At 37.3% G+C, this 23,489-nt stretch overlaps 2 protein-coding genes across 2 annotated transcripts; one reads left to right on the top strand and one right to left on the bottom strand.

The window, feature by feature from the left end:
- Positions 1-2,013: 2,013 nt before the first annotated feature.
- Positions 2,014-6,194, bottom strand: CBG12286 (the record flags this gene model as incomplete). The annotated part of the gene is made up of 11 exons (XM_045244544.1): positions 2,014-2,061; positions 2,150-2,242; positions 3,062-3,188; positions 3,237-3,346; positions 3,869-3,949; positions 4,011-4,113; positions 4,925-5,015; positions 5,068-5,161; positions 5,726-5,865; positions 6,009-6,066; positions 6,126-6,194. 11 exons carry the CDS (start codon positions 6,192-6,194, stop codon positions 2,014-2,016), a joined length of 1,014 nt encoding a protein of 337 aa, XP_045094818.1.
- A 397-nt stretch (positions 6,195-6,591) lies between these two features.
- On the top strand, positions 6,592-21,496 carry Cbr-npp-15 (the record flags this gene model as incomplete). The annotated part of the gene is made up of 13 exons (XM_045244543.1): positions 6,592-6,706; positions 6,752-6,864; positions 7,233-7,383; positions 8,076-8,551; positions 10,006-10,324; positions 14,241-14,623; positions 14,929-15,174; positions 16,391-16,695; positions 17,338-17,496; positions 17,546-17,861; positions 18,450-18,689; positions 19,250-19,550; positions 21,180-21,496. The coding sequence occupies 13 exons, from the start codon at positions 6,592-6,594 to the stop codon at positions 21,494-21,496; spliced, it is 3,441 nt and encodes a 1,146-aa protein (XP_045094817.1).
- Positions 21,497-23,489: the final 1,993 nt, after the last annotated feature.

Genomic DNA, 23,489 nt, shown 5'->3' with positions numbered 1-23,489 from the left:
TTCCAGAACATCTGAAATTTTGAATTTCTCAGAATTTCGGATTTTCAGAATTTCGGAATTTCAAAATCAAAATTCTGAAATCCTGTAGTTTCAAAATCTTAGAATCTAAGAATCTTAGAATCCCAGAAACTTGGAAAATCAGAAATTCAGAAATTCGGAATTCCAGAACTTCTGAATTTTCGGAACTTCAGGTTTGGAATTTTTTCTTATTTTTCAAAATTTCAGAGAAGTCTACAAATGGCAAATTTGGAAAATTTTGAAATTATTGAAAATTTATAGATTTCTAGAATTATGGATTATTAGATAACTGGTTTTTTTAAAATTCCTGGATTCTCAAATTTCGAGATTCCTAGTTTTCAAGATTTCGGAATTTTTAAATTTTGAGATGTTTCGACTTTTAGGTTTTTAATTTTCGAATTTTAAGATTCCTAGATTCTTCGACTTTTAAAATCCAAAAAAGTGGAAATTTCGATAAGATCTTCAAGGAATCTATATATGATTTACAAAAGAAAAGATTCTAATCCAATTTCTATTCCATTAGAGGTCATCACACAATTTATTTCATAAAATGAAAAAAAAAAGAAAATGTGTTCTTCTTCTTTTTTTTTGTGAAATTTATGGCGTCGGTTTTCGGGAGAAGGTCATTTTTTTCTGTTGAAAAAATGCACTTTTCGGGGTCATTTTGAAGAAAAATCCAATTTTTTTCAGGTTAAAATGTTTAGAAAAATCTAAAAATTTGATTTTTTTTTGTAATTTGAACTTCTGAATTTTTGAAGTCCAGAATTTTGAAATTTTGAAAATTTTTAAAATTCTGAATTTCTAAAATTTTTCAAATTTTTGAAATTTTCAAAATTTGAAATTTCCTAATCGCAAAATTTTGAAAATCTAAAATTTTCTAATTTCGAGATTTTGAAAAATTTCAAATCCTGAATTTCTAAAATCCTTGAAATTCTGAAAATTTCGAAATTTCAAAATCTCGGAAATTGAGAATTTGAGAATTCCAGATTTTCAGAATTTCCAAAAAATTATTGTCGAATTTTTGGTTTTGGCGGGAATTTGAAAATTTTAGAATTTCGGAATTTTAGAATTTCGGATACTTCGATATCCGAAATTCTAAAAATGTCGAAAATTTTGAAAAACTCAAAATTCCAGAATTTCAAAAAATTTAAGAATTTCAAAAAATGTAAGAATTTCGGAATCTCGGAAATTCAGAATTCGAGAATTCCAGATTTTCAGAATTTCAACATTTTCAAAAAATGTCGGCCACAATTGTATTTTTATTGATAATTTTGAATTTTCAATTTTGGCGGGAATTTGAACATTTTGAATTTTTCAGCAAAAATTGGCTTTTTTTCAAATTTTTCAGATAATAAATTTTTGAAAATCCAAATTTTTCGTCCAGAAATGTCCAAAATATCCATTTTCATCGATTTTTTGGTGCTGAAAAGGTTTAAAATTTCAAAAAATTCAAAAAAAAACCTAAAATTCCAGATATTCTCACATGTATCTTTGCATGTTTTTTCTTGGAATCCAAGCTTTAAAAATTCAAAAAATTGAAATTTCAGAAAAAAGAGGGGAAATTGTGAGAAAAACACTGATTTATAAGAGGAAAAATATTTTAAAATTGGTTAAGAAAAGACGGAAAAATCAGAAAAATTGGGGGGAAAAAAAGAAAAACTGACAAGATGACTGGAAGAATGTGAGAAAATTGACAAAAAATAGCAAATAAAAATCCAAAAATTCAAATTTTTCAAAAAACTGAAAATTGGAATTTTTCAAAAATTCAAAAAATTCAAAAAATATCGAAATCTCAAACATTTGAAAAATCCGAAAAATTCAAATTTCAAAAAAATTCGAAAAATTCAAATTTCAAAAAATCCGAAAATTGGAATTTTTCAAATTTTTGAAAATTTTGAAAATTTTCAAATTTTCAACAATTTGAAAAATCCGAAAATTGGAATTTTACAAAAACTCTAAAATTCAAAAATTTCAGAAATTTCAAAAATTCATCAATTATTGATTATGAGACGTTGTAACAGCATGCATCAGTGCGGCGACTCGCTGAAAAAATTCCAAAATTTCAAAAAAAAAATTTTGGTGGCCTAGAAAAATCTAAGCCACCAATCCCAAAAATCCCAAAATCCCCTACTTTTTCTCGGTCCCTGGGATCTTCATCCCGCTGCGTAGCTGTCGATCTGGGACGTCCTCCTACGCTTAGAAGTGGTGTTGAAATGTGATAACCCTGAAAAATAGGAGATTTTAGTGGTGGCCTAGAAATCCAACATTTCCGATTTTCTAGGCTATCATTCACAAATATTGCAAATTTTTCTGATTTTTGCTATAAAACTGTTAAAATAACCCCCCAGGTCTCAAAAAATTGCCTCAAAATTCACTTATTGACCTAGAAATCCACTTTTTTCAGGTGGTGGCCTAGAAAACCAAATTTCCTGATTTCTAGGCCATCAGGCTTAAAATTATGAAAATTTATCATTTTTCAAGTTTTCAGGGTTAATTTAAAGGTTTTTTGGCCCTAGAATTCGTTGAAAAACTCTCGAAATCCCAGTTTTTAAGTGGTGGCCTAGAAATCCAAATTTCCAATTTTCTAGACCATCAACCTCAAAAACTTCCAACTTTTGTTAATTTCCCAGTTTTTAGTGTTTTTTCAACGATTTTCTAGCTTTAAATACGCTAAAGCGAACCCATGAAACCTATTTTCAAGTGGTGGCCTAGAAATCCAAGATTTTGGATTTCTAGGCCATTTATCTCAAATATTGTGATAATTGTCATAAAACTGTCAAAATATCCCCTAGTTCACTAAAAATTGGCTTAAAAATCCCTTACTGGCTTAGGAGTCCAATTTTCACGTGGTGGCCTAGAAATCCAAATTTCCAATTTTCTAGGCCCATCAGCCTCAAAAACTCTCAACTTTTGTTAATTTAACAGTTTTTAGGGCTCTTTCAGCGATTTTTTGGCTCTAAATTCGGCGAAATAAACCCCGAAACCCAATTTTTCAGATGGTGGCCTAGAAAACCAAATTTTGCATTTTCTAGGCCATGCTTACCGTCATGGTGAGCCTCTGAAAAATGGGCGGAGCATGATGGAGCTGTTGTTGTTGTTCCTCTAAAATCTGTGGTATCATCATTCGAAGGCTCGTCAGCTCGGTTTGAATTTCTCGGGATACTGTAGGTCTGCGAAAAATTTGAAAACTCCAAAAGTTATCAATAGAGCGCACTTACAACTTTTTGGTCACTACGATGGGTCGTTTGAATTTCAAAAAGTGAAATTTCATGATTTCTCGAGTCGCCTGCTGTTCCCATTCGTAGATACGCTGTCGGGTGACGAATGGCTGAAAAAAAAAATGCATGGCCTAGAAATCCGAATTTCAAATTTTTTAGGCCACCAAGCTCGTCCAACACGTTTTCGTTCGAAAAAACGCTAAAAATAAGCCTAAAAACACCCAAAAACAAGAATTTTCAACTTGTGGCCTAGAAACCCAAATTTCTGAATTTCTCGGCCACCAGGCGTTTTTTAGACCACCAAATTCATTTTTGTGCTTTTCAACGAATTTTTCATAAATTTTAGTATCCAAAAACCTCGAAAAAACGCCCAGAAACCCAATTTTTAGCACGTGGCCTAGAAATCCAAATTTCTCGGCCATGGTCTGAAAGTATGAAAATTGAAATTTCCTAGGCCATCACATCGATTTTTCATGCTTTTCTGACGTTTTTTTAGCATCCAAAACCTCCAAAAAACCCCCAAATATCTTTTTTTTTTCAGCTCGTGGCCTAGAAATTTTCAGCTCGTGGCCTAGAAATTTTCAGCTCGTGGCCTAGAAAGGAAGCTCGTGGCCTAGAAACACTCCACTCACCCCGTCTCTACACATCATGAAGACCTGCTTGAACGCCTGCTCGGCTGCCGACTCCTTCACCACGTCGAAATCCTTGAATAACTGAAAAAAATGGTTCTTGGTGGCCTAGAAAAACCTCCATGGCCTAGAGAACTCCACCTACCGTAATCTCCTCATTCGGATGAGATGTGCTGGAATGAAAACGGCCTTCCTCTTCCGTGTAAAAGCTCTCTTTTGTACAGTGATAACAACGAAACGGGCGGTATCTGGAAGAGAAAATAGAGTGGTGGCCTAGAAATTTGGATTATGGATTCCTAGGCCATTAAGCTGAAAAGTGGTTTTAGCTCAATGTTTGAGCCAAAAATCACCCCAAAAATCGATTTAGATGGCCTAGGAAGCCCAAAAAAGCTCATGGCCTAGAAATCCAAATTTCGCATTTTCTAGGCAACCGAATTTTTTTTTGAAAATTTCGAATGTTTAGGTCATTTTAAGCTTTATTAACCACTTTTAGTGATCTTTCCAAATCAAAAATGGCTCGAAACCTCCAATTTTCAATTGATGGCCTAGAAAATTTGGATTTCTTGGGCCATCATCAGAAATAATTTTGGGCCATCATCAGAAATAAGCGATTTCTGGGGTTTTTTGAGAGTTTCCATGCGTAAAAACTGCCAAAACAGTATTACGACTAGGAACATAGACGATTTTTGAGTCCGGTGGCCTAGGAATTAGGAATTCTAGGCCAGCAGAGATTTCTAAGCAGATTTTTTTTCGGATATGGGCTTATTTTTATCGTTCTGTGACAAAAATTACATGAAAAATCCATTTGGATGGCTTAGAAACCGAACAATTTGGATTTCTAGGCCATCTTCTCTGGTGGCCTAGAAACCCAAATTTTCCGAATTTCTAGGCCACCAGACTATTTTCCGGGGTGATTTTTACGGTTTTTATGGCAAAAATCACTATAAAAACCAATTGCGGTGGCCTAGAAACCCAAAAAATTGGATTTCTAAGCCATTTTTCGCTGATCATGGGCTAGAAATAGAATTTCTAGGCCATTTTTTTCTATTCTTGACCTACTTTAAATGAATTTGCAGCACATGATACTCGAATCCTCGCCACGTTTTGAAAATCGAATGACAATGGATACAGTAGGGGAACGGGGAGTTTTCTGGAATTTCAAAAAGCTGAAAGTGGCTGAAAATCTTAAATTTGGCACTTACGACTCAGAATATCGTCTTTTTCGGGTAGAATATAGTCGTTTAGTTGGGTGGGGTGCGCTTGCATCGTTATGGGGACCACGTAGCGGGAGCCGGACTGCAAAAATTGGGATTTTTTGGGGGTTATAGACTAAAAATGGCAAATTTGGGACTTTTTTGAGCGGAAAAATGGCCAAAAATGACATTTTCAGCCTATTTTAGGGTTTAAAAAAAAATCAAAAATCCAGTTTTTTAAAAGTGGCCTAGAAATCTAAATTTCTGGTTTTCTAGGCCATAAGGTCAAAAACCAGTGTTTCAGGGGGTTTTTTGAGTGGAAAACTGCCAAAAATAAGCCAAAAGTGACCTTTTCGCTTATTTTGGGTTAAAAGTCGCTAAAAAATCGAGAATTTCGATTTTTGGTTTTGGTGGCCTAGAAATCCAAATCTTCCAATTTCTAGGCCATCTATATCAATTTTTGATATAATTTTTGTCATAAAAACGATGAAATTTACAATTTAAACTCAAAAATTGAGCTTAAAACAGTAGTTTTGATTTGGTGGCCTAGAAATCCAATTTCGCCAATTGCCAATTTTCTAGGCCACCAGGTCGAAAATCGGGGTTTCCGGGGGGTTTTTTGGGTCTAAGATGCCGAATTTTCACTCGAAAATCATCGAAATCTCACCCTATCCACCGTCTGCATGCCATTTTTCTTTGCCGCTTCTGTGATGGCGTCGGAGGTTTGTCGGAGGGCCCTCAGGCGACTTTTATGCTGAGCAATCGGTGGAGTGAGGTGTTGAGGGATGTGGGCGTATTGGAATTTTTCTGGAAATCTAATTTTTGGGATTTTTGAGGTTTGTTGGGGTTTTTGAGAGGAAAAATTGAAAAAAAAATTTTTTGGAAAACTTTTTTTTCAAAAATTTCAATTTTTGGATTTTTCAGCTAAATTTTCAGAAGAAAATTCTCACCATTCCGATACGCATTCGATGTTGACGGTTGCGCTGGATCGATGGCTTCGTAGAATTCCTGAAAAAAATTTTTAGCAAAAAAAAAAATTTTTCCAGAATTTTCTGTAAATCTCTCACCGTCTCCTCTTCTTCCAACGCGTGCAAATAATCGCTCTGTTTCAGCTGACTAGCACTTTTTTCGTTCATTTTTCAATTAATAACCCATATTTTTTCCGTTTCTCGCCACCTGGAAAATAAGAGGGGTTTGCGCGCTTTCGGTGCGAGGAAAATGCGTCAGCGACCGCCAGATGACCCGGAAAAATGAGGGAATTTAAAATTTATTCGTTTCAATTCGTTTATTGAGTCTTCAGTCTTGATTTTTCCTTATTATTCGGTCGAAAAGTCGCTCCAAAAACCGTAATTTCTTATAGGCGCACACCCCTTGGAAGCTTTTGGGTCCCGAGAAGACGACAGAAAAAATTGGCGGGAAACTCCATTTTTCGTATTTTCTCATCATTTTTTTGTGGTTTTTAGGTCGTTTTTCACCGATTTTTCTCATTTTTTCACTGTCTTTCCGCAAATTCTCGTTTCAGAAAAGATAAAAATGCTGGATCCCACCTATCAGCACTTCAAAATCTCGCCAGACAAAGAACTGGAGCTGACGCTCGATGGAGTGCCTATAGAGTACCCAGCGCTCGTCAAAGAGGCGTTTTTAAACAGTTTGTATAGCTAAAAATCGTCAAAAAATGCAAAAAATCGTTCAGATTGGCACGCTTCAGCACATCGAACCGATGTTCCGTCGAATTGTGCGTCGCTGAACGAGCGGCACTGTTGGGTGATGTCGCGGAATCAAATGTTCATTTGGGAGAGGGCTAAAGTGGGTTTTAGAACCAAAAATGGCTAATTTTGAGCTCAAAAATTGAAAATTTCGGGTTCAAAATGTCCAGAAGAGGGCGAAAAACTTGAAACTTGAAGATTTCTGGAATTTTTAATTCTTAAAAATTTTCAAATTTTAACCAAAAATTGAAATTTTAGTGAAAATCATCATTTTTGGCAATTTGAATAGCTGGAAATCGTGATTTTTTTAATGGACCAAAACCTTTACGGACCAAAATTGCCCTTCAAAATCAAATTTTAATGCTGAAAATCATAAATTTGGGTCCCAAAACCTTAAAAAATTTCCAACTTTCTAGACCAAAAAACCCTCGAAAGTACAATTTTTGTGGCTAAAAATCGAAATTTCAGTCCTCCAACCGAGCCACCATCCCCCAAGTGCTCCCTCTCCCCACCAGCGGCCTCCCACGCTCCTCCAAGTGTGTCGTCGTCTACGATGGCTCCAGAATCTCATCAAGCACCAAACTTCCCATTCCAGGCGTCGTTATCGTCTCTCCAGAAGGTAAAAATTGAGAATTTCGAGTGAAAATTGAATTTACCGCGCTCAAAAATGTGTATTTTTGGCTCTAAAAATACGAAATTTGGCCTAAAAATCAGTATTTTTGGCTCAAAAATAGCGAATTTTGGCTCAAAAATTATGAAAATTGGCTAAAAAATTACGATTTTCAGCTATAAAAATAGCGATTTTTGGCTCAGAAATAGAGCACTTTGGCAAAGCGAAAATTTTGTCATAAAATCCGTATTTTCTGAAAAATCGCCTTTTTTCGAGCTGTAATTTCTAGTTTTAGGGCCGAAAAATGGTGTTTTTGGCTCCAAAATACGAAATTTGGCTCAAAAATTATACGATTTTCAGCTATAATTAGCAAATTCTGGCTCAAAAATAGTGATTTTTGGCTCTGAAAATACCGGATTTTCGCCTCAAAAATACGAATTTTGGCCTAAAAATACGCGATTTCGGCTATAAAAAATAGTGATTTTTGGCTCTGAAAATACGAAAATTTGACATTGAAAATGCGAAAATTTGGCCTGAAAATACCGGATTTTCGCCTCAAAAATACGAATTTTGGCCTTGAAATCCGTATTTTTTGATCTAAAAATATGAATTTTGCAGCCCAAAAGTGTACTTTTAGACTTAAATTAAGGTTTTTAAGGCTGAAAATATCAAGTTTCGACGCTAAAACATCAAATTTCCAGGTGTTCTCCGCCACTGGACATCGATCGAATCCTCAAATTACATCGAGAAGGTTCTGGACATCAACAGCGAGGTGGCACTGAAATTGGAGCTCACCGATGAGCCAGCCGACGGAAAATCCGCCAGTTTCCTGCTAACAACCACCTCAGGAACCATCTATTTTATCAACGGAGAAGGCGAGAATTCTGGGAAGACTGGGACTCTAGAATGTCATAAAGTGATTGGAAGAGAGCCGCAGGGATTCAGAAGACGTCTCTCCTCGATTATCTTCAGCAGTGGAAATGGATTATCCAAAGAAAACCCATCGCTGGTCACCAATTCGTTCAGTTTTGAGTCCAAAAATGCACTTTTGGTGGTGGAAGTGTCGCCGGACCTCCTCTCGGTGTTCAATATGTTGGAGCCATCGGAGGTGTGGACGTTGAAGACGAAGGAATTCTTTCAGCAGAGGGTCACTTACTTTTTTGAGCAGGATTTGAAGGTGGGAATTGGGGAGAAGGGGGGAAAAGCAGCCTAAAATAGTCAAAAATAACCTATAAGTGATGCGAAACAGCCCAAAAAAGGTTCAAAATTCGTTAAAACTAGGCTAAAAATGGTGCGGAATAGGACTAAAATGGTTAAAAATATGCGTAAAATGATCCAAAGTAGTCCGAAATAGGCCCGAAATGATTCAAAATTCATGAAAAATGACGAAAAAAAGGGCTAAAATGAACTTAAAATAGTCAAAAATATGCTTAAAATCGTCCGAATTAACCGAAAAATGATAAAAATGGCTGAAAAAGGCTGAAAATCGACTTTAAAATGATCGAAAATGACCGAAAATTGTCAATTTTGAAGCTAAAAATGTGAATTTTTGACTCAAATTACTAGATTTGGCTAGAAAAAATTGGAAAAAATTCGGGAAATTGCTTAGAAATTAGTATTTTTTAACTGAAATTTGCCGTTTTAAGCTCAAAAATTTGGATTTTTGCTCTATAAATCGAGATTTTGGGTCTAAAAATGACGAAATTTGTCAATTTTGTGCTCTGAAATTGCAAATTTTCTAGAAATTGATTTTTCGAGCAGCTGAAACTCTCAGAAAACCTCCTAGCTGTAAATTTTGTTTTTCAAGGAAAATGCTCATTTTTGACTCTGAAAATTCAGATTTTCAGCTAGAAATTCACATTTTCAGCATTTAAAAACCCCGCAGTTTTCGGTCAAAAACCCCCAAAAACGGTCCAAAATCCATGGGAAATGGTACCAAAATCACTACAATGGCTCAAAAGTGACGAATTTAGTGAATTCTGGTACCATTTTTAGTGGATTTTTGGGCTCAAATTGTTGAAATTTTGCCGAAAATGGTTGGCAAATCACTGTAAATAGCCCAAAATGTTTTCCTGAATCCGAAATTCAGTTGAAATGGCTCAAAAATGACCATTTTTGGTACCGTATATTTTCCACGGATTCGGATCATTCAAGGCTTTTTAAAAGTCCAATTTCTGAGAAAATTGCAACTTTTCGAAGCTGAAAATGTGAATTTTTGACTCAACTTACTAGATTTTGCACGAAAAAATGGCTGAAAATCGCCTGAAACTGCATAAAAAAATAGCTGAAATTGGCTGAAAATGACCCAAATTGTCATTTTTGAAGCAAAAAAATGTGATTTTTTGACTAAAATAACTGGATTTTATCTACTTAAAATGACGAAATTTGCGATTTTTGGGTTTTCGATTCTCGAAATCTAATGATTTGAGTCTAAAAATCAAGTTTTTGAGCTTAAGATCAGTATTTTTAATGCAATTTTTTTCATGCTTTTTTGAGCCAGAAATCGGTATTTTCGAGCCCAAATCTGTTATTTCGAGTATAAAATTAACATTTCTAAGCTAAAAATCTTACTTTTTGACCATGGAAATCCAGATTTTCATCTTCTAAACCCCCTAATTTCCTATATTCCAGCGCGTGCCGAACCTAGTCCGTTCGCATCTGATCGACGTCTCCGTCTTTCGTGGTGGTCTGATGTGTCTGGTTGGTGGGACTCATGAAGACACCCCCCTCGTCTCGCTGTTCATCGTCTGGCTACCACCCGATTGGCAAACGAAACAGCCGACGGAATTCGTTTGGTCCGCCAAGATCCCTATCAATGAGCATCGAGCACTTTTCGCCAAACAGGACCCACAAGTCTACTCTAACTCGACTCTGTGCATTCCAAAAGACACGGCCGAGTCGAAAAGTGCAGAGAGAACCGATGGAATCATCATTGTTAATCCGTTTTTTGGTGAGTTTTTATCTCATTTTGGAGGCAAATTTGAATTTTTAAAGGTCTTTTTGGCCTGAAAAATTGTTATTTCGAAGCTAGAAATTCCTAATTTCCAGCCACAAAAATACTGTATCTTGGCTTGAAAATATGAAAATTGGCTCTGAAAATACGGATTTTTGACATTAAAAATATGGTTGCAAAATGTCATAGTTGCGAAATGCCAGAGTTGCGAAATGCCAGAGTTGCGGAATGTCATAGTTGCGAAATGCCAGAGTTGCGGAATGTCATAGTTGCGAAATGCCAGAGTTGCGGAATGTCATAGTTGCGAAATGCCAGAGTTGCGGAATGTCATAGTTGCGAAATGCCAGAGTTGCGGAATGTCATAGTTGCGAAATGCCAGAGTTGCGGAATGTCATAGTTGCGAAATGCCAGAGTTGCGGAATGTCATAGTTGCGAAATGCCAGAGTTGCGGAATGTCATACAGGGTCCGCCAAAATTACGTGTGCACAACTTTGACGCCATGGCGCTGCGCACTGACGCACTTTTGGTGCGCAATTTTTTAAAATTTTTATTAATTATTTCATTATTTATTAGTTTGCCAAGTTTCATCCCAATCGGTTATGTTTTAGGTAAATGACAGCGGCAAGTCCTCATCGTACTCTGATCGTCGACTTTTACAAGCGAGGTTTAAGCAAAGGAGACATTTCTAAACGACTCGGAGTGCACCGAAACACGGTTTTCGCGACCATCCGTCGTTTCAACCAGCTTGGCCACCTCAAGGACCGTACGGGAAGAGGAAGACCGAGGACTGTAAGAACTCCAGCGAAAGTCAAGGCCGTCCGGGAGAAAGTCAGGCGAAATGCTCATCGTTCCATGAAAAAGATGTCAGATGACATGGATATCTCCTATACATCAATGAGGAGAATTGTCAGAAAAGAGCTGAAGATGACCTCTTATCGAGCAACAAAAGCTGCTATTCTATCCCAAGCCAATAAGGAGAAACGGCTCATCAAAGCGAAGCGCCTTCTCGCTGGCACGCGCAAAAAGGATCATCTTATCACCATCTTCTCGGACGAGAAACTCTTCAGTGTCGAGGCTGAATTTAATAGCCAAAACCACCGAGTGCTGGCCACAAATATTCAACAAGCAGCTGAGCGTGGTAAAACAATCCATCGAGCCTCTCATCCTGCGAGCATCATGGTTTTCGGAGCGGTTTGCTATGATGGGAAGTGTCCGCTTGTTTTCGTTGATAAAGGCGTGAAAATCAACCAAAAATACTACGTTGAGGAGATTCTGGAGAAGCATGTGCTACCGTGGGCTCAAAACCACTTCGGTCAGAAGAAATACATCTTCCAGCAAGATGGAGCGCCTGCTCATACCGCAAAAATGGCTCAACAGTGGTGCAAGGACCACTTCCCCGCCTTCATACCAAAGGACGAATGGCCGGCTTCGTCGCCTGATCTGAACCCGCTCGACTACTCCGTATGGGGAGTTCTGCAGAATAAGGTCTGCGCAAGACCTCATGCAAATATCGAGGCCCTGAAGAAGTCGTTGTCTGAGGAATGGGACAAATTATCCGTCGAATACCTGCGTGCCACCATTGATGCCTTCCCTCGACGACTTCGTGCCGTGGTCGCTGCCAAAGGAGGTAGAATCGAATAATTTTTGTTGAATTATGATTTCAAGCGTTGAAATAAACTATCTGTTAAATTTCGTCTTAATCTCACATCTACTTCTGGAGATAACGTCATCTACACTTGCACACGTAATTTTGGCGGACCCTGTAGTTGCGAAATGCCAGAGTTGCGGAATGTCATAGTTGCGAAATGCCAGAGTTGCGGAATGTCATAGTTGCGAAATGCCAGAGTTGCGGAATGTCATAGTTGCGAAATGCCAGAGTTGCGGAATGTCATAGTTGCGAAATGCCAGAGTTGCGGAATGTCATAGTTGCGAAATGCCAGAGTTGCGGAATGTCATAGTTGCGAAATGCCAGAGTTGCGGAATGTCATATTTGTGAAATGACATAGTTGCGAAATGTCATAGTTGCAAAGCTTCATAGTTGCGAAATGTCATATTGGTGAAATGTCATATTTGTGAAATGACATAGATGCGAAATGTCATAGTTGCGAAATGTCATATTTGTGAAATGACATAGTTGCGAAATGTCATAGTTGCAAAGCTTCATAGTTGCGAAATGTCATATTTGTGAAATGACATAGTTGCGAAATGTCATAGTTGCGAAATGTCATAGTTGCGAAATGTCATAGTTGCGAAATGTCAAAGTTGCGAAATGTCATAGTTGCGAAATGTCAAAGTTACGAAACGTCATAGTTGCGAAATGTCATAGTTGCGAAATGTCAAAGTTGCGAAATGTCAAAGTTACGAAACGTCATAGTTGCGAAATGTCATAGTTGCGAAATGTCATATTTGTGAAATTTCATAGTTACCCAAAATTTCCAGCCATCTCCCTGTACCTCCCATTCGACCTGTACAAACCGAAATGCCAGAGTTGCGGAATGTCATAGTTGCGAAATGCCAGAGTTGCGGAATGTCATAGTTGCGAAATGCCAGAGTTGCGGAATGTCATAGTTGCAAAGCTTCATAGTTGCAAAACGTCATAGCTGCGAAATGTCATAGTTGCAAAGCTTCATAGTTGCAAAACGTCATAGCTGCGAAATGTCATAGCTGCGAAACGTCATAGTTGCGAAATGTCATAATTGCGAAATGTCATAGTTGCGAAATGTCATAGTTGCGAAATGTCATATTTGTGAAATGACATAGTTGCGAAATGTCATAGTTGCAAAGCTTCATAGTTGCGAAATGTCATATTTGTGAAATGACATAGTTGCGAAATGTCATAGTTGCGAAATGTCATAGTTGCGAAATGTCATAGTTGCGAAATGTCAAAGTTGCGAAATGTCATAGTTGCGAAATGCCAGAGTTGCGGAATGTCATAGTTGCGAAATGCCAGAGTTGCGGAATGTCATAGTTGCGAAATGCCAGAGTTGCGGAATGTCATAGTTGCAAAGCTTCATAGTTGCAAAACGTCATAGCTGCGAAATGTCATAGTTGCAAAGCTTCATAGTTGCAAAACGTCATAGCTGCGAAATGTCATAGCTGCGAAACGTCATAGTTGCGAAATGTCATAATTGCGAAATGTCATAGTTGCGAAATGTCATAGTTGCGAAATGTCATATTTGTGAAATGACATAGTTGCGAAATGTCATAGTTGCAAAGCTTCATAGTTGCGAAATGTCATATTTGTGAAATGACATAGTTGCGAAATGTCATAGTTGCGAAATGTCATAGTTGCGAAATGTCATAGTTGCGAAATGCCAGAGTTGCGGAATGTCATAGTTGCGAAATGCCAGAGTTGCGGAATGTCATAGTTGCGAAATGCCAGAGTTGCGGAATGTCATAGTTGCGAAATGCCAGAGTTGCGGAATGTCATATTTGTGAAATGACATAGTTGCGAAATGTCATAGTTGCAAAGCTTCATAGTTGCGAAATGTCATATTTGTGAAATGACATAGATGCGAAATGTCATAGTTGCGAAATGTCATATTTGTGAAAAGACATAGTTGCGAAATGTCATAGTTGCAAAGCTTCATAGTTGCGAAATGTCATATTTGTGAAATGACATGGTTGCGAAATGTCATAGTTGCGAAATGTCATAGTTGCGAAATGTCATAGTTGCGAAATGTCAAAGTTGCGAAATGTCATAGTTGCGAAATGTCATAGTTGCGAAATGTCATAGTTGCGAAATGTCAAAGTTACGAAACGTCATAGTTGCGAAATGTCATAGTTGCGAAATGTCAAAGTTGCGAAATGTCAAAGTTACGAAACGTCATAGTTGCGAAATGTCATAGTTGCGAAATGTCAAAGTTGCGAAATGTCATATTTGTGAAATGTCATAGTTACCCAAAATTTCCAGCCATCTCCCTGTACCTCCCATTCGACCTGTACAAACCCAAAAAGGCTCTATCCCTCTACCGATACATCTCCCTGCCGGCTCGTGACCAGCTGATTGGATGCTCCATCGGCAAAACGTACACCTACATCATCCTTCTGGAGAACGGCGTTTCTACCGTACGCCTGCTGCCACGTGGATTCTCAGACGGCTCAATGATGTACAATAAGACGCAGATTGTGGTCCCATCGCTGGCGGCTGGAACCGATGATTGGGGTGTGCTGAGTGAGCTGCTGACGGAAATGGTCGCTGCTGGACTGCCAAAGACGCCCGTATTCCAGTCGCTGCATAAGTCTTTTGAGTTGTTCGCCGAGAAGGATATGGCCAAGGCGTCGGAGTTGTTGAAGGTAGGAAAATCCAGAAAAATCTATCGAAAATAGGGGTTTTCGGTTTAGACTCAAAAATCATGTTTTTATTGCTAAAAATTGCTAGAAATAGGCTCACAAATACCAAATTTTGGCTCTAAAAATACGAAATTTGGCTGAAAAATACCGAATTTTAACTATAAAAATAGAATTGGGTCTGTTGTTAGCTATTTTCAGCCATTTCTAGTCATTCAAAACTGATTTTTAAGTCAAAATTGTGACTCCAGGTGTCTAAAATGCTCATTGTTGACCAATTTTCCAGACAAAAACCCCAATTTTCTTTCCAGGAGGTCCACAACATGGCCGATCAGGAGCTGTGTCGTGTCGTTCAACAATTCCTATCAGCAATCATTGATTATTCGGATGCGGCGAACAAAACGGACACGGAGCTACACGCCAAACGAGTCCTCACAGCCAGATTTCACCTGTTTCTGAAGCATATGGGTCTTTGGGATCGAATCATCGTATCGCCGTGTACTGTAATGAGAGGAGGCGTTGCTCAGATGAGAGTTGGACCCACCATGTTGGGAGAGGTGAGAATCCGCTAAAATGGTACCGAAATTCATTAAAATGGTCCAAAATAGGCTTAAAATGGTACCAAAATCTATTAAAACTGGTCCAAAATTCGTTAAAATAGTCTAAAATGCGCTTAACATGATCCGAAATAGGCTCAAAGCGTCCGAAATTCACTAAAAATGGTACCGAAATCTACAAAAAATGGTACCAATTCTCGCTTAAATGGTTCCGAAATCCACTAAAATGGTGTCAAAAATTACTAAAAATGGTACCGAAATTCGATGAAAATGATACCAAAATCGCTCAAAATGGTACCAAAATTCACTGGAAATGGTACCAAAACATACTAAAATGGTATCAAAATTCTCTAAAAATGGTACCCTAATTCACCAAAATGGTACCGGAATCTATAGTAATGGTACCGATGCTCGCGAAAAATGGTACCGAAATCTATCAATATGGTACCAAAATATAATTAAAAAATGATAACGAAATAAACAAAATATGGTACCAAAGTCTACTTAAAATGGTATCAGAATCTACTAAAAAGTTACCAAAAGTCACTAAAAAGAATACCAAAATCTACAAAAATGGTATCGAAATGCAGTAAATATGGTATCAAAGATCACTGAAATAGTACCAAAATTTGCTTAAAATGGTACCGAATTCATTAGAATGGTTCCGAAATCCACAAAAATGGTACCAAAATTAACTAGAAATGGTACCCATATCCACTAAATAGTATCGAAATTCATGAATATGGTACCAGAATCCACTAAATATGGTACCAAAATCCATTAACAATGGTACCAAAGTTCACTGAAAATGGTACCAAATTCAGCTTAAAATAGTACCGAAATTGCCAAAAATGGTACCGAAATCTCGCTTTAATGGTTCCAAAATCCACTAAAGTGGTACCGAATTTCACTAAAATGGTACCAAAATCTATTAAAAACGGTACCGAAATCTACTAAAATGGTTCCGAAATCCATAAATATGGCTCCTGAATTAGCTAGAAATGGTACCGAAAATCACTGAAATAGTACCAAAATCAACTAGAAATGGTACCAGAATTTGCTAAAATGGTACGAAAACCCACTAAAATGGTACCATTTTTAATGGATTTTGGACCATTTAAAGCTAATTTTGGCTATTATAAGCCTATTTAGGGTCATTTTGAGCCTATTTTAGACTATTTTAAGCTCATTTTAAGCCGATTTCTCCGATTTCCAGATCAGTGAACGCGTATCTGCCACCTCAGCCATCTGGACCTGGAAGTGTTCCGACGAATCGAACGCGGCGATTTTCGACGTGATCATTGAGAAGGCGTTGCGAATTCCAGAAGTGCAAGATTTGGGACTGAAAGACAAGGACGCCCTGTTTGGACGGTGTGGTCTGGTCCATCACATCCCAATGATTGCTGCTCAACAGTTGGATAAGGAGATATTGACAAAGGCGAAGGCGCATCGAATGGAAGTGTTCCACTCGGTGTGTGATCTGCTTACTGGAGTCAGAGACGCCATTTTCACATGGAGAAAGTAAGTTTTTCAGTTTGAAATTCATTGAAAATGATCTAAAATAAGCTTAAAAGAGTCCAAAATCCATCTAAAATGGTCTGAAATCCACTGAAAATAGTACCAAATTCATGAAAAGTGGTCCAAAACCCACAAATATTTTAAAAATGGTCCAAAATCCACGAAAAAATGGTACCATAATTTATTGAAAATGATACCAAATTCCACGAAAAATGGTACCAAACTTCATTAATAATGGTACCGAAATTTTATAAAAATGGTCCGAAATGTGATATTCACTAAAAATAGCTGATACTATTTTTGATGATTTCGGTACCATTATTGACAAATTTCGGCACCATTTTGATTGGATTTCGGTACCATTTTTGGTCATTCCTGGTACCATTTTCAGTGGATTTTGGCGCTCAAAATTGTTCAAAATTTTCTGGAAATGGTTCAAAAATCACTTAAAAGCTGTCTCAAGTAGGCTGACCCGGAAAAATAGCCCGGAATTCAGCTGAATTTGACTCAAAAATTACTATTTTCGGTACTATTTTTCACGAATTTGGACCATTTCGAGCCCATTTTTAACTATTTTAAGCCTATTTTTATAGAATTTTGCTCAAAAAATAGCCCAAACACAGATTTCCAACCCCTTTCCCAAAGTTGCAGAACCCGAATCCCGGTGCCACGTCTACCGTTGTGGTGGACCGCCGAAACGTTTGCTCCGTGCTATCGTCTGGTTGCTGAGCGAATTCTGGAAGAACTCCGTGATGGACAAGCGTCGGATAGTGAAAGAACACGGCTCTTTATGTACATTTTGGGGTAAAACCTGGTATTCTAGGCCACGAATTGCACATTTTCTCTTTTCCAGCATCTACGACTTCTACCTATCGGAAATGGACGGTCGTCCTGACAACGATAAGATACTCCAAGACCTGATTGCAATGGGTAAAGTGGGCGACGCGATTGAGCTGGCCGAGCGGCACAAGGACTTTGGAACGTTGATCAAGAACTTCCTGAATACCGAAATTCACACGAGACAGAAGACGTTCGAGAGGTACAAGAAGACGTATGAGAACGACGATTTCGAGATGTACTTGTGTGACTATTTGAAACGAAACGGACGGAATGATGTGTTGTTGCAACAGGGTGGACGCAGAGTTGATGCCTATTTGGACAATTTTAAGGTAGATTTGGGGGCTGGAAATGGCTGAAAACCGGTTAAAATGGTCAAAAATCCGCTGAAAATGATTCAAAATGGGCCTGAACAGGTTGAAAATAAGCCTAAAATAATCTAAAATAGTCCGAAATAGGTCAAAAATGATCAAAAATAAGCCTAACATAGTCGAAAACAGTCCTGAACAGGCCCGAATCTCCTCAAAATAGGCTCAAAATCACTAAAAATTCATGAAACAGGCCAAAACCGGTCCAAAATTCGCTAAAAATAACTCAAAATGGTCCAAATTCTTCTAAAAATGACTAAAAATCCACTAAAATCGATCCAAAACATGCCCCAAAACGGCCTAAAATGATCTGAAATCAAATAAAAAAGATTCAAAATTCGCTTTAAAAAAATTAGTGAATTTTTAACTATTTTAAGCCTGTTTTTGACTAATTTAGATCTATTTAGGATCAATTTTTCATGAGTTTTTGACCATTTTTTGCAAATTTTGGACGATTTTGAGCCTATTTTGGACTGTTTTTGACCATTTTGCACCAATTTTGGGCCATTCTAAGCCAATTTTCTCACTCTTTCCCAACTCAAATTATTCCAGGAACTTCGTTACGGACGAGAAATCGCCAACAAGCAGTTCGGAAAAGCGGCTCTAACGCTAATGAGTTTGGCTGAAGCGGAATCGAAAAGTTTTTCGAAATTCTCGGATTTCCTGACTCGTGCCTATTATTGTGCGTCGATTTGTCAAGACGGGACGGACGTTTCCGAGGTTTTCGACTTCTATAAACGACGATATCCTGAGATGAAGCATCGCAATCGAATTCCACCAGAGATATTGAAGGTGGGAGGGGTTTTGAGGGATTTTAGGCTGAAAATTAGGCTGGAAATGGTTGAAAATGGTTCGGATTCTCTGAAATACCTATCTTCTACGAAGTCTCCGATTTTTGGAATTTGCGAGGCTTCATCGGATCCTTGAATCTTCTGAACACCGATTATCGAAGCCTGAGATCCTCGGATCTTCGAATCCTCAGGTATTAGATTTCCGAGATCCTGGATTCCTAGAATTTTGGATTCCTGGATTATCAGGTTCTGATCTTGGGATTTTCGAAGCCTCAGATCTTCTGATCCTCGAATCTTGGGGTCTTGGGATTCCTGGATTCTGGGATCTTAGAATCTGAAGATTCCTGGATTCTCAAGTTTTGATATTCTGATCCTCGAACCCTCAGATCTTTAGATTTACCGATTTTTGAACCCTTGGATCTTAGAATCTCAAGTATCCTGGATTCTTATTTTCTGATCTTCTCATCCAAGAATCTTTGGATCTTCTGATCTTCAGATTCTCGGATTCTTAGATTCTGATCTTCTTCAACCCTCTCCTAACCTCCCAATCCCAATTTCCAGACTGGCTACGGCAACGACTTCGACGCGATGATGTCAGTGGAAGAGATGCTCGAATGGAATATGTCTCTCCAAACGTCAGACGAGGCTACTGTAGACGGCTACGCCCGTGCGTTCCACCTCCTCGCCGATCTCTTAGTGGTCCATCCGGATTCTGTGGAGCTAAAAGAGAAAATCGAGAAGACGTGGCTATCGGTGATTGATTACGATGAATGGAGTCGGGTTAGAAGCAAGGATGACGTCGAGAAGAATACAATGTTCGGGAAGTTTTGCGATTGGTTGACGAGCATGTATCCGGCGGATAGTGAGTTGGTTGTGTCTTGAAATGGGTTGGAATTGCTGGAAGTATGCTTGAAATGGAAAAATAGGCTGAAAACCAGTTTGGGATCGTTCAAAATCGCAAAAGAAATGGTCCAAATTGGGCTAAAATCTAGCTAGCTATGTTCAAAATTTCTGAAAAATGGCTAGAAAAAACTAAGGCTTCCATTTCGGTCGGTCGAAAATCGCCGACCACCGACCCAGCCGACCGACAACCGACCGAGCTGACCGATTTCGTGCCTTTGCGCATAAAAACACGAATTTTTGCGTACGAAGCACTTTATGTTACGACAAACGAGACATTTAGTGAGTAGTTTGTCGTAAAATACAATGCAGCGTATGCAAACACGTTGACGCGCAAATGCACGAAAACGGTCGGCGCGCCGACCGATCGGTCAGTTCGGTCGGCTGTCGGGCGGCGAGGTCGGTGGTCGGTCGGTCGGCTAAACTTCCCGACCGAATGGAAGCCTTAGAAAAAACAATTTTCATCGACTCTGAGCAAATCAATTCTCAACTAATTAAAGCTCTATTTTTGAAAATTTGGAACATTTTTTCTGAGAAAATTTTTTTGAAAAATTTGAAAAATGCTCAAAAACGGCCGAAAGATAGCTTAAAATGGGTTGAAAAACGCTGAAAATCCTGGAAATTTTCTGAAAATGGTTTCAAATTAGCTGAAAATGTCTCGAAAAGGCTGAAAATGGCTAAAAATCGTTCAAAATTTCTGAAAAGTGACTCAAAAATTGGTCCAGAATAGCTAAAAATCGTTTAAAATTGCGAAGTCACCCCTAGGCTGAAAATAGACTGAAATCGTTGAAAAATTGGCTTTAAAAAAAGCTGAAAATAGTCAAAAATAGACATTTTTTAGTCCAAAAATGACTCAAAAATTGACTAAAATTGGCTGAAAATTGCTGAAAATAAGCTAAAAATAATCTTCTTAAAATGGTGCGAAACTACTAGAAAAGGCTTGAAATCGACTCAAAATGCTCGAAAAGCACCAAATTCTCTGAAGAATAGGCTGATAATAAGCTCAAAATTGCAGAAAAAATGACTTTACAAAAGCTAAAAAGGGTAAAAATGGGCTGAAAATATGCTTAATTTCGTTTTAAATTACTGAAAATGGTGAAACATGGGCTTCAAATTGTCCAACATAGACGAAAAACAGTCTGAAATTGCTAAAAATGACTCGAAAATGACCTTAAAATTCCAAAATTTCATTCCAAAACGAAAAAGTCTGAAATTTCTCAAAAAATATAACTGAAAATGGGCTTAACATTCACCATAACAGTGCTTAATATGTAGAAAAAGGCTAGAAATAGACTGAAATAGGCTTAAAATTGGCTGTTAGCAGTCTAGAATATCTGAAAAATGCCTAAAAATGATCCAAAATAGTCCATAATAGGCTCAAAATAGTTTAAGAAAAATTTCCAAAATTTTTTAAAAATCTGTGAAGAATGACCCAAAATAGGCTTTAAATGGTTCGAAATTCGCTACAAATAGGCTTTACGTGGTCAAAAATTGGCCTAAAATGGTTCAAAATACTCTAAAAATAGTCTAAAATTGCTTTTAAAAGCCCGAGAATCGATCAAAATTGCTGAAACTGGCTATAATTTTCCAGAAGGAGACCCATTCCCAGCATGGATGCCCCTCTCCCGTCTTGTAATCCTTCCTTCCAACGTGGATTCGCTTCTCGAAGAATCGACATCCGAAACTACAGTAAACCAGAGGGCATGGATCAAAGGACACGTTAAATGGGTCGCCGAGCAGCTGGGACATCAGGCACGTCTTCCGAAATTCGCCTATTTCCGTCCGGACCCGAAGGAGAACGGATCGATTGGACAGGCGGTGCTCGAGGGATTCGCACCGATTCTGGAGCAGAGAGAGCTCAGAGTCATCGCCATGTTGGACAAGATGAGCGGCGCCATGAAGGCTTAATTTTTGTTATTTTTGTTGGAATTTTCTAGAAAAAATTGTTTGAGAATTGCTGAAAATGCTGAAAAAATGCAATAATTTTCAGATTATTTTTATAGAAGTTTTCATTTATTTTGTTGGAATTTTCCCGAAAAAAATCTTTAGAAATTCTATAAAAAATTGGTTTTTCTCTGAATTTTCCTGGATTTTTTTCTAGATTTTTCTCTATTTTTTCTGGAATTTTCACATTTTTCCCGCCCCGTTTTTTGATCTCTCTCTCTCTTTCTTTCTCTCCCTGTTCAATTGTTTTTTCCCCCAAATTTTTCCCAAAATTCATAACTTATTTATCATCACTTTATCATCAATTCAAAGGTTTTAATCTGGTTTTTTTGTCAATTTCACACACATCATAAAGACCTCATTTCCCATCAAAAATTGATAATTTTTGCCAATTTTTTTGAATTCCAGATCGTTGATTTTCTCGATTTTCTTTTCTTTTTTTTCTCTAAATCTCTCCTATCTCTCTGAAATTTGAGCTCTTTTTTCTTCTATTTTTTTTTTCATTCATTCGTTTTGCAGATTTATTAAACTTTTCAAGACATTGTTTCTTGTCTTTGAAAACTCAAAAAATCAAAATTCCACTCTGAAAATTACGAAAAATGTCATTTTTTGAATTTTCAGAATTTTGGAATTTTTCGATTTTTTTTTGAATTTTTGAATTTTGTGGAATTTTCGTTCAAAAAATATGGAATATTGAGTGTAAACTATTATAAAAATTGCTGTAACACAGCATCAGTTTGGCGATTTTAAGCTTTTTGAGAGATTTTTGATTAAAAAAATGGCTGAAATTTTCGAAAAATAACAAAAAAATTTCAAATATTATTTTGAGTTTTCTAGCATTTTCCAAAACATTTTGAAGCTCGAATTTGAGTTTGTCCCCCTTTTGAAAATGTCTAAAATTCAGTCGTTTTTTCTCTAATTCTCTTACTCTCCTCTCTATTTTTTGCACTACTATTTTTAAAAGTTGTTTATCTTTTATCAGTGGTGATTGGACCCATCACCACCTGATATTTACCCAATTTTTTGCTGGTTTTTCTGATTTTTAAATGTTTTTTTTTTTGAGAAAAAAGTTCTGGAAATTTCACAATTTTTCACTCTACACTCTACATATTTGTTTTCTCTTTTCGAAAATTTTCGATTTTCTAGACTAGTTTTCTTTTTAAAAAAATTTCAGAAATTTCAGCGATTTTTTGAAGCTCTGAAAATTTTGATTTTTTTCGAAAATTCGATATTTTTTCCTTTAAAAAATAGCCGAAATTCCAAATTTTTGAGTTTTTCGGAAAAATTGAAAATTCTAAGATTTTTCGTTTTAAAAAAAGAGAGCCAAAAAGAGATGTTTTTTTTTTGAAAAAATTGGATATTTTGAATTTTCGAAAAAAAAACTGAAAATTTTTCAAAATAATGTCAATTTTTAGAGGCGTTTTCAGACGTTTTTCATCAAAAACCATACTTGTAACGGGCCGGGCTTTTGTCCGAATTTCGGAGGCCCGGCCCGGCGGGCCTGTCATTTCACAAGTTTTGAAAATTTCAAAAAACGCATAAGGGGGGACCCTTATGGGATTTTTTCGATCAAAAATTTTTTTTCGAGTTTTTTTTTGATATTTTTTGATCAAATAGACAAACAATCCAAAAAACGATAAAAAATGGAGAAAATTATATTGAGAGCTCAACATTTGGCGGGCCCTGGCCTTGAAAATTTCCTCAGGCCCGGGCCCGGGCTTTGGCGGGCCGGCCCGGAATTTTACAAGTATGTCAAAACCTAAAATTTTCCCTAAAATTGGAGAATTGCATGGCCGAAGTTTTTTCTTCCAGATTTCTAGGCCACCAGTTACATCAATGTGTTGTTATTCTTATCACTGTGTTATCATCACACAGACACCTTCGTCTTCATGTATTCATTGTTATTATTACTCTGAATTTCTCTGCGTCTCTTCTCTTTTCTCTCTCTCTCTCTCTT

Source organism: Caenorhabditis briggsae, assembly GCF_000004555.2.
Source record: "Caenorhabditis briggsae complete genome, chrIII, whole genome shotgun sequence".
Taxonomy (NCBI): Eukaryota; Metazoa; Nematoda; class Chromadorea; order Rhabditida; family Rhabditidae; genus Caenorhabditis; species Caenorhabditis briggsae.
The sequence above is the reverse complement of the archived record's forward strand: the minus strand, read 5'-3'. Positions and strand labels throughout refer to the sequence as shown.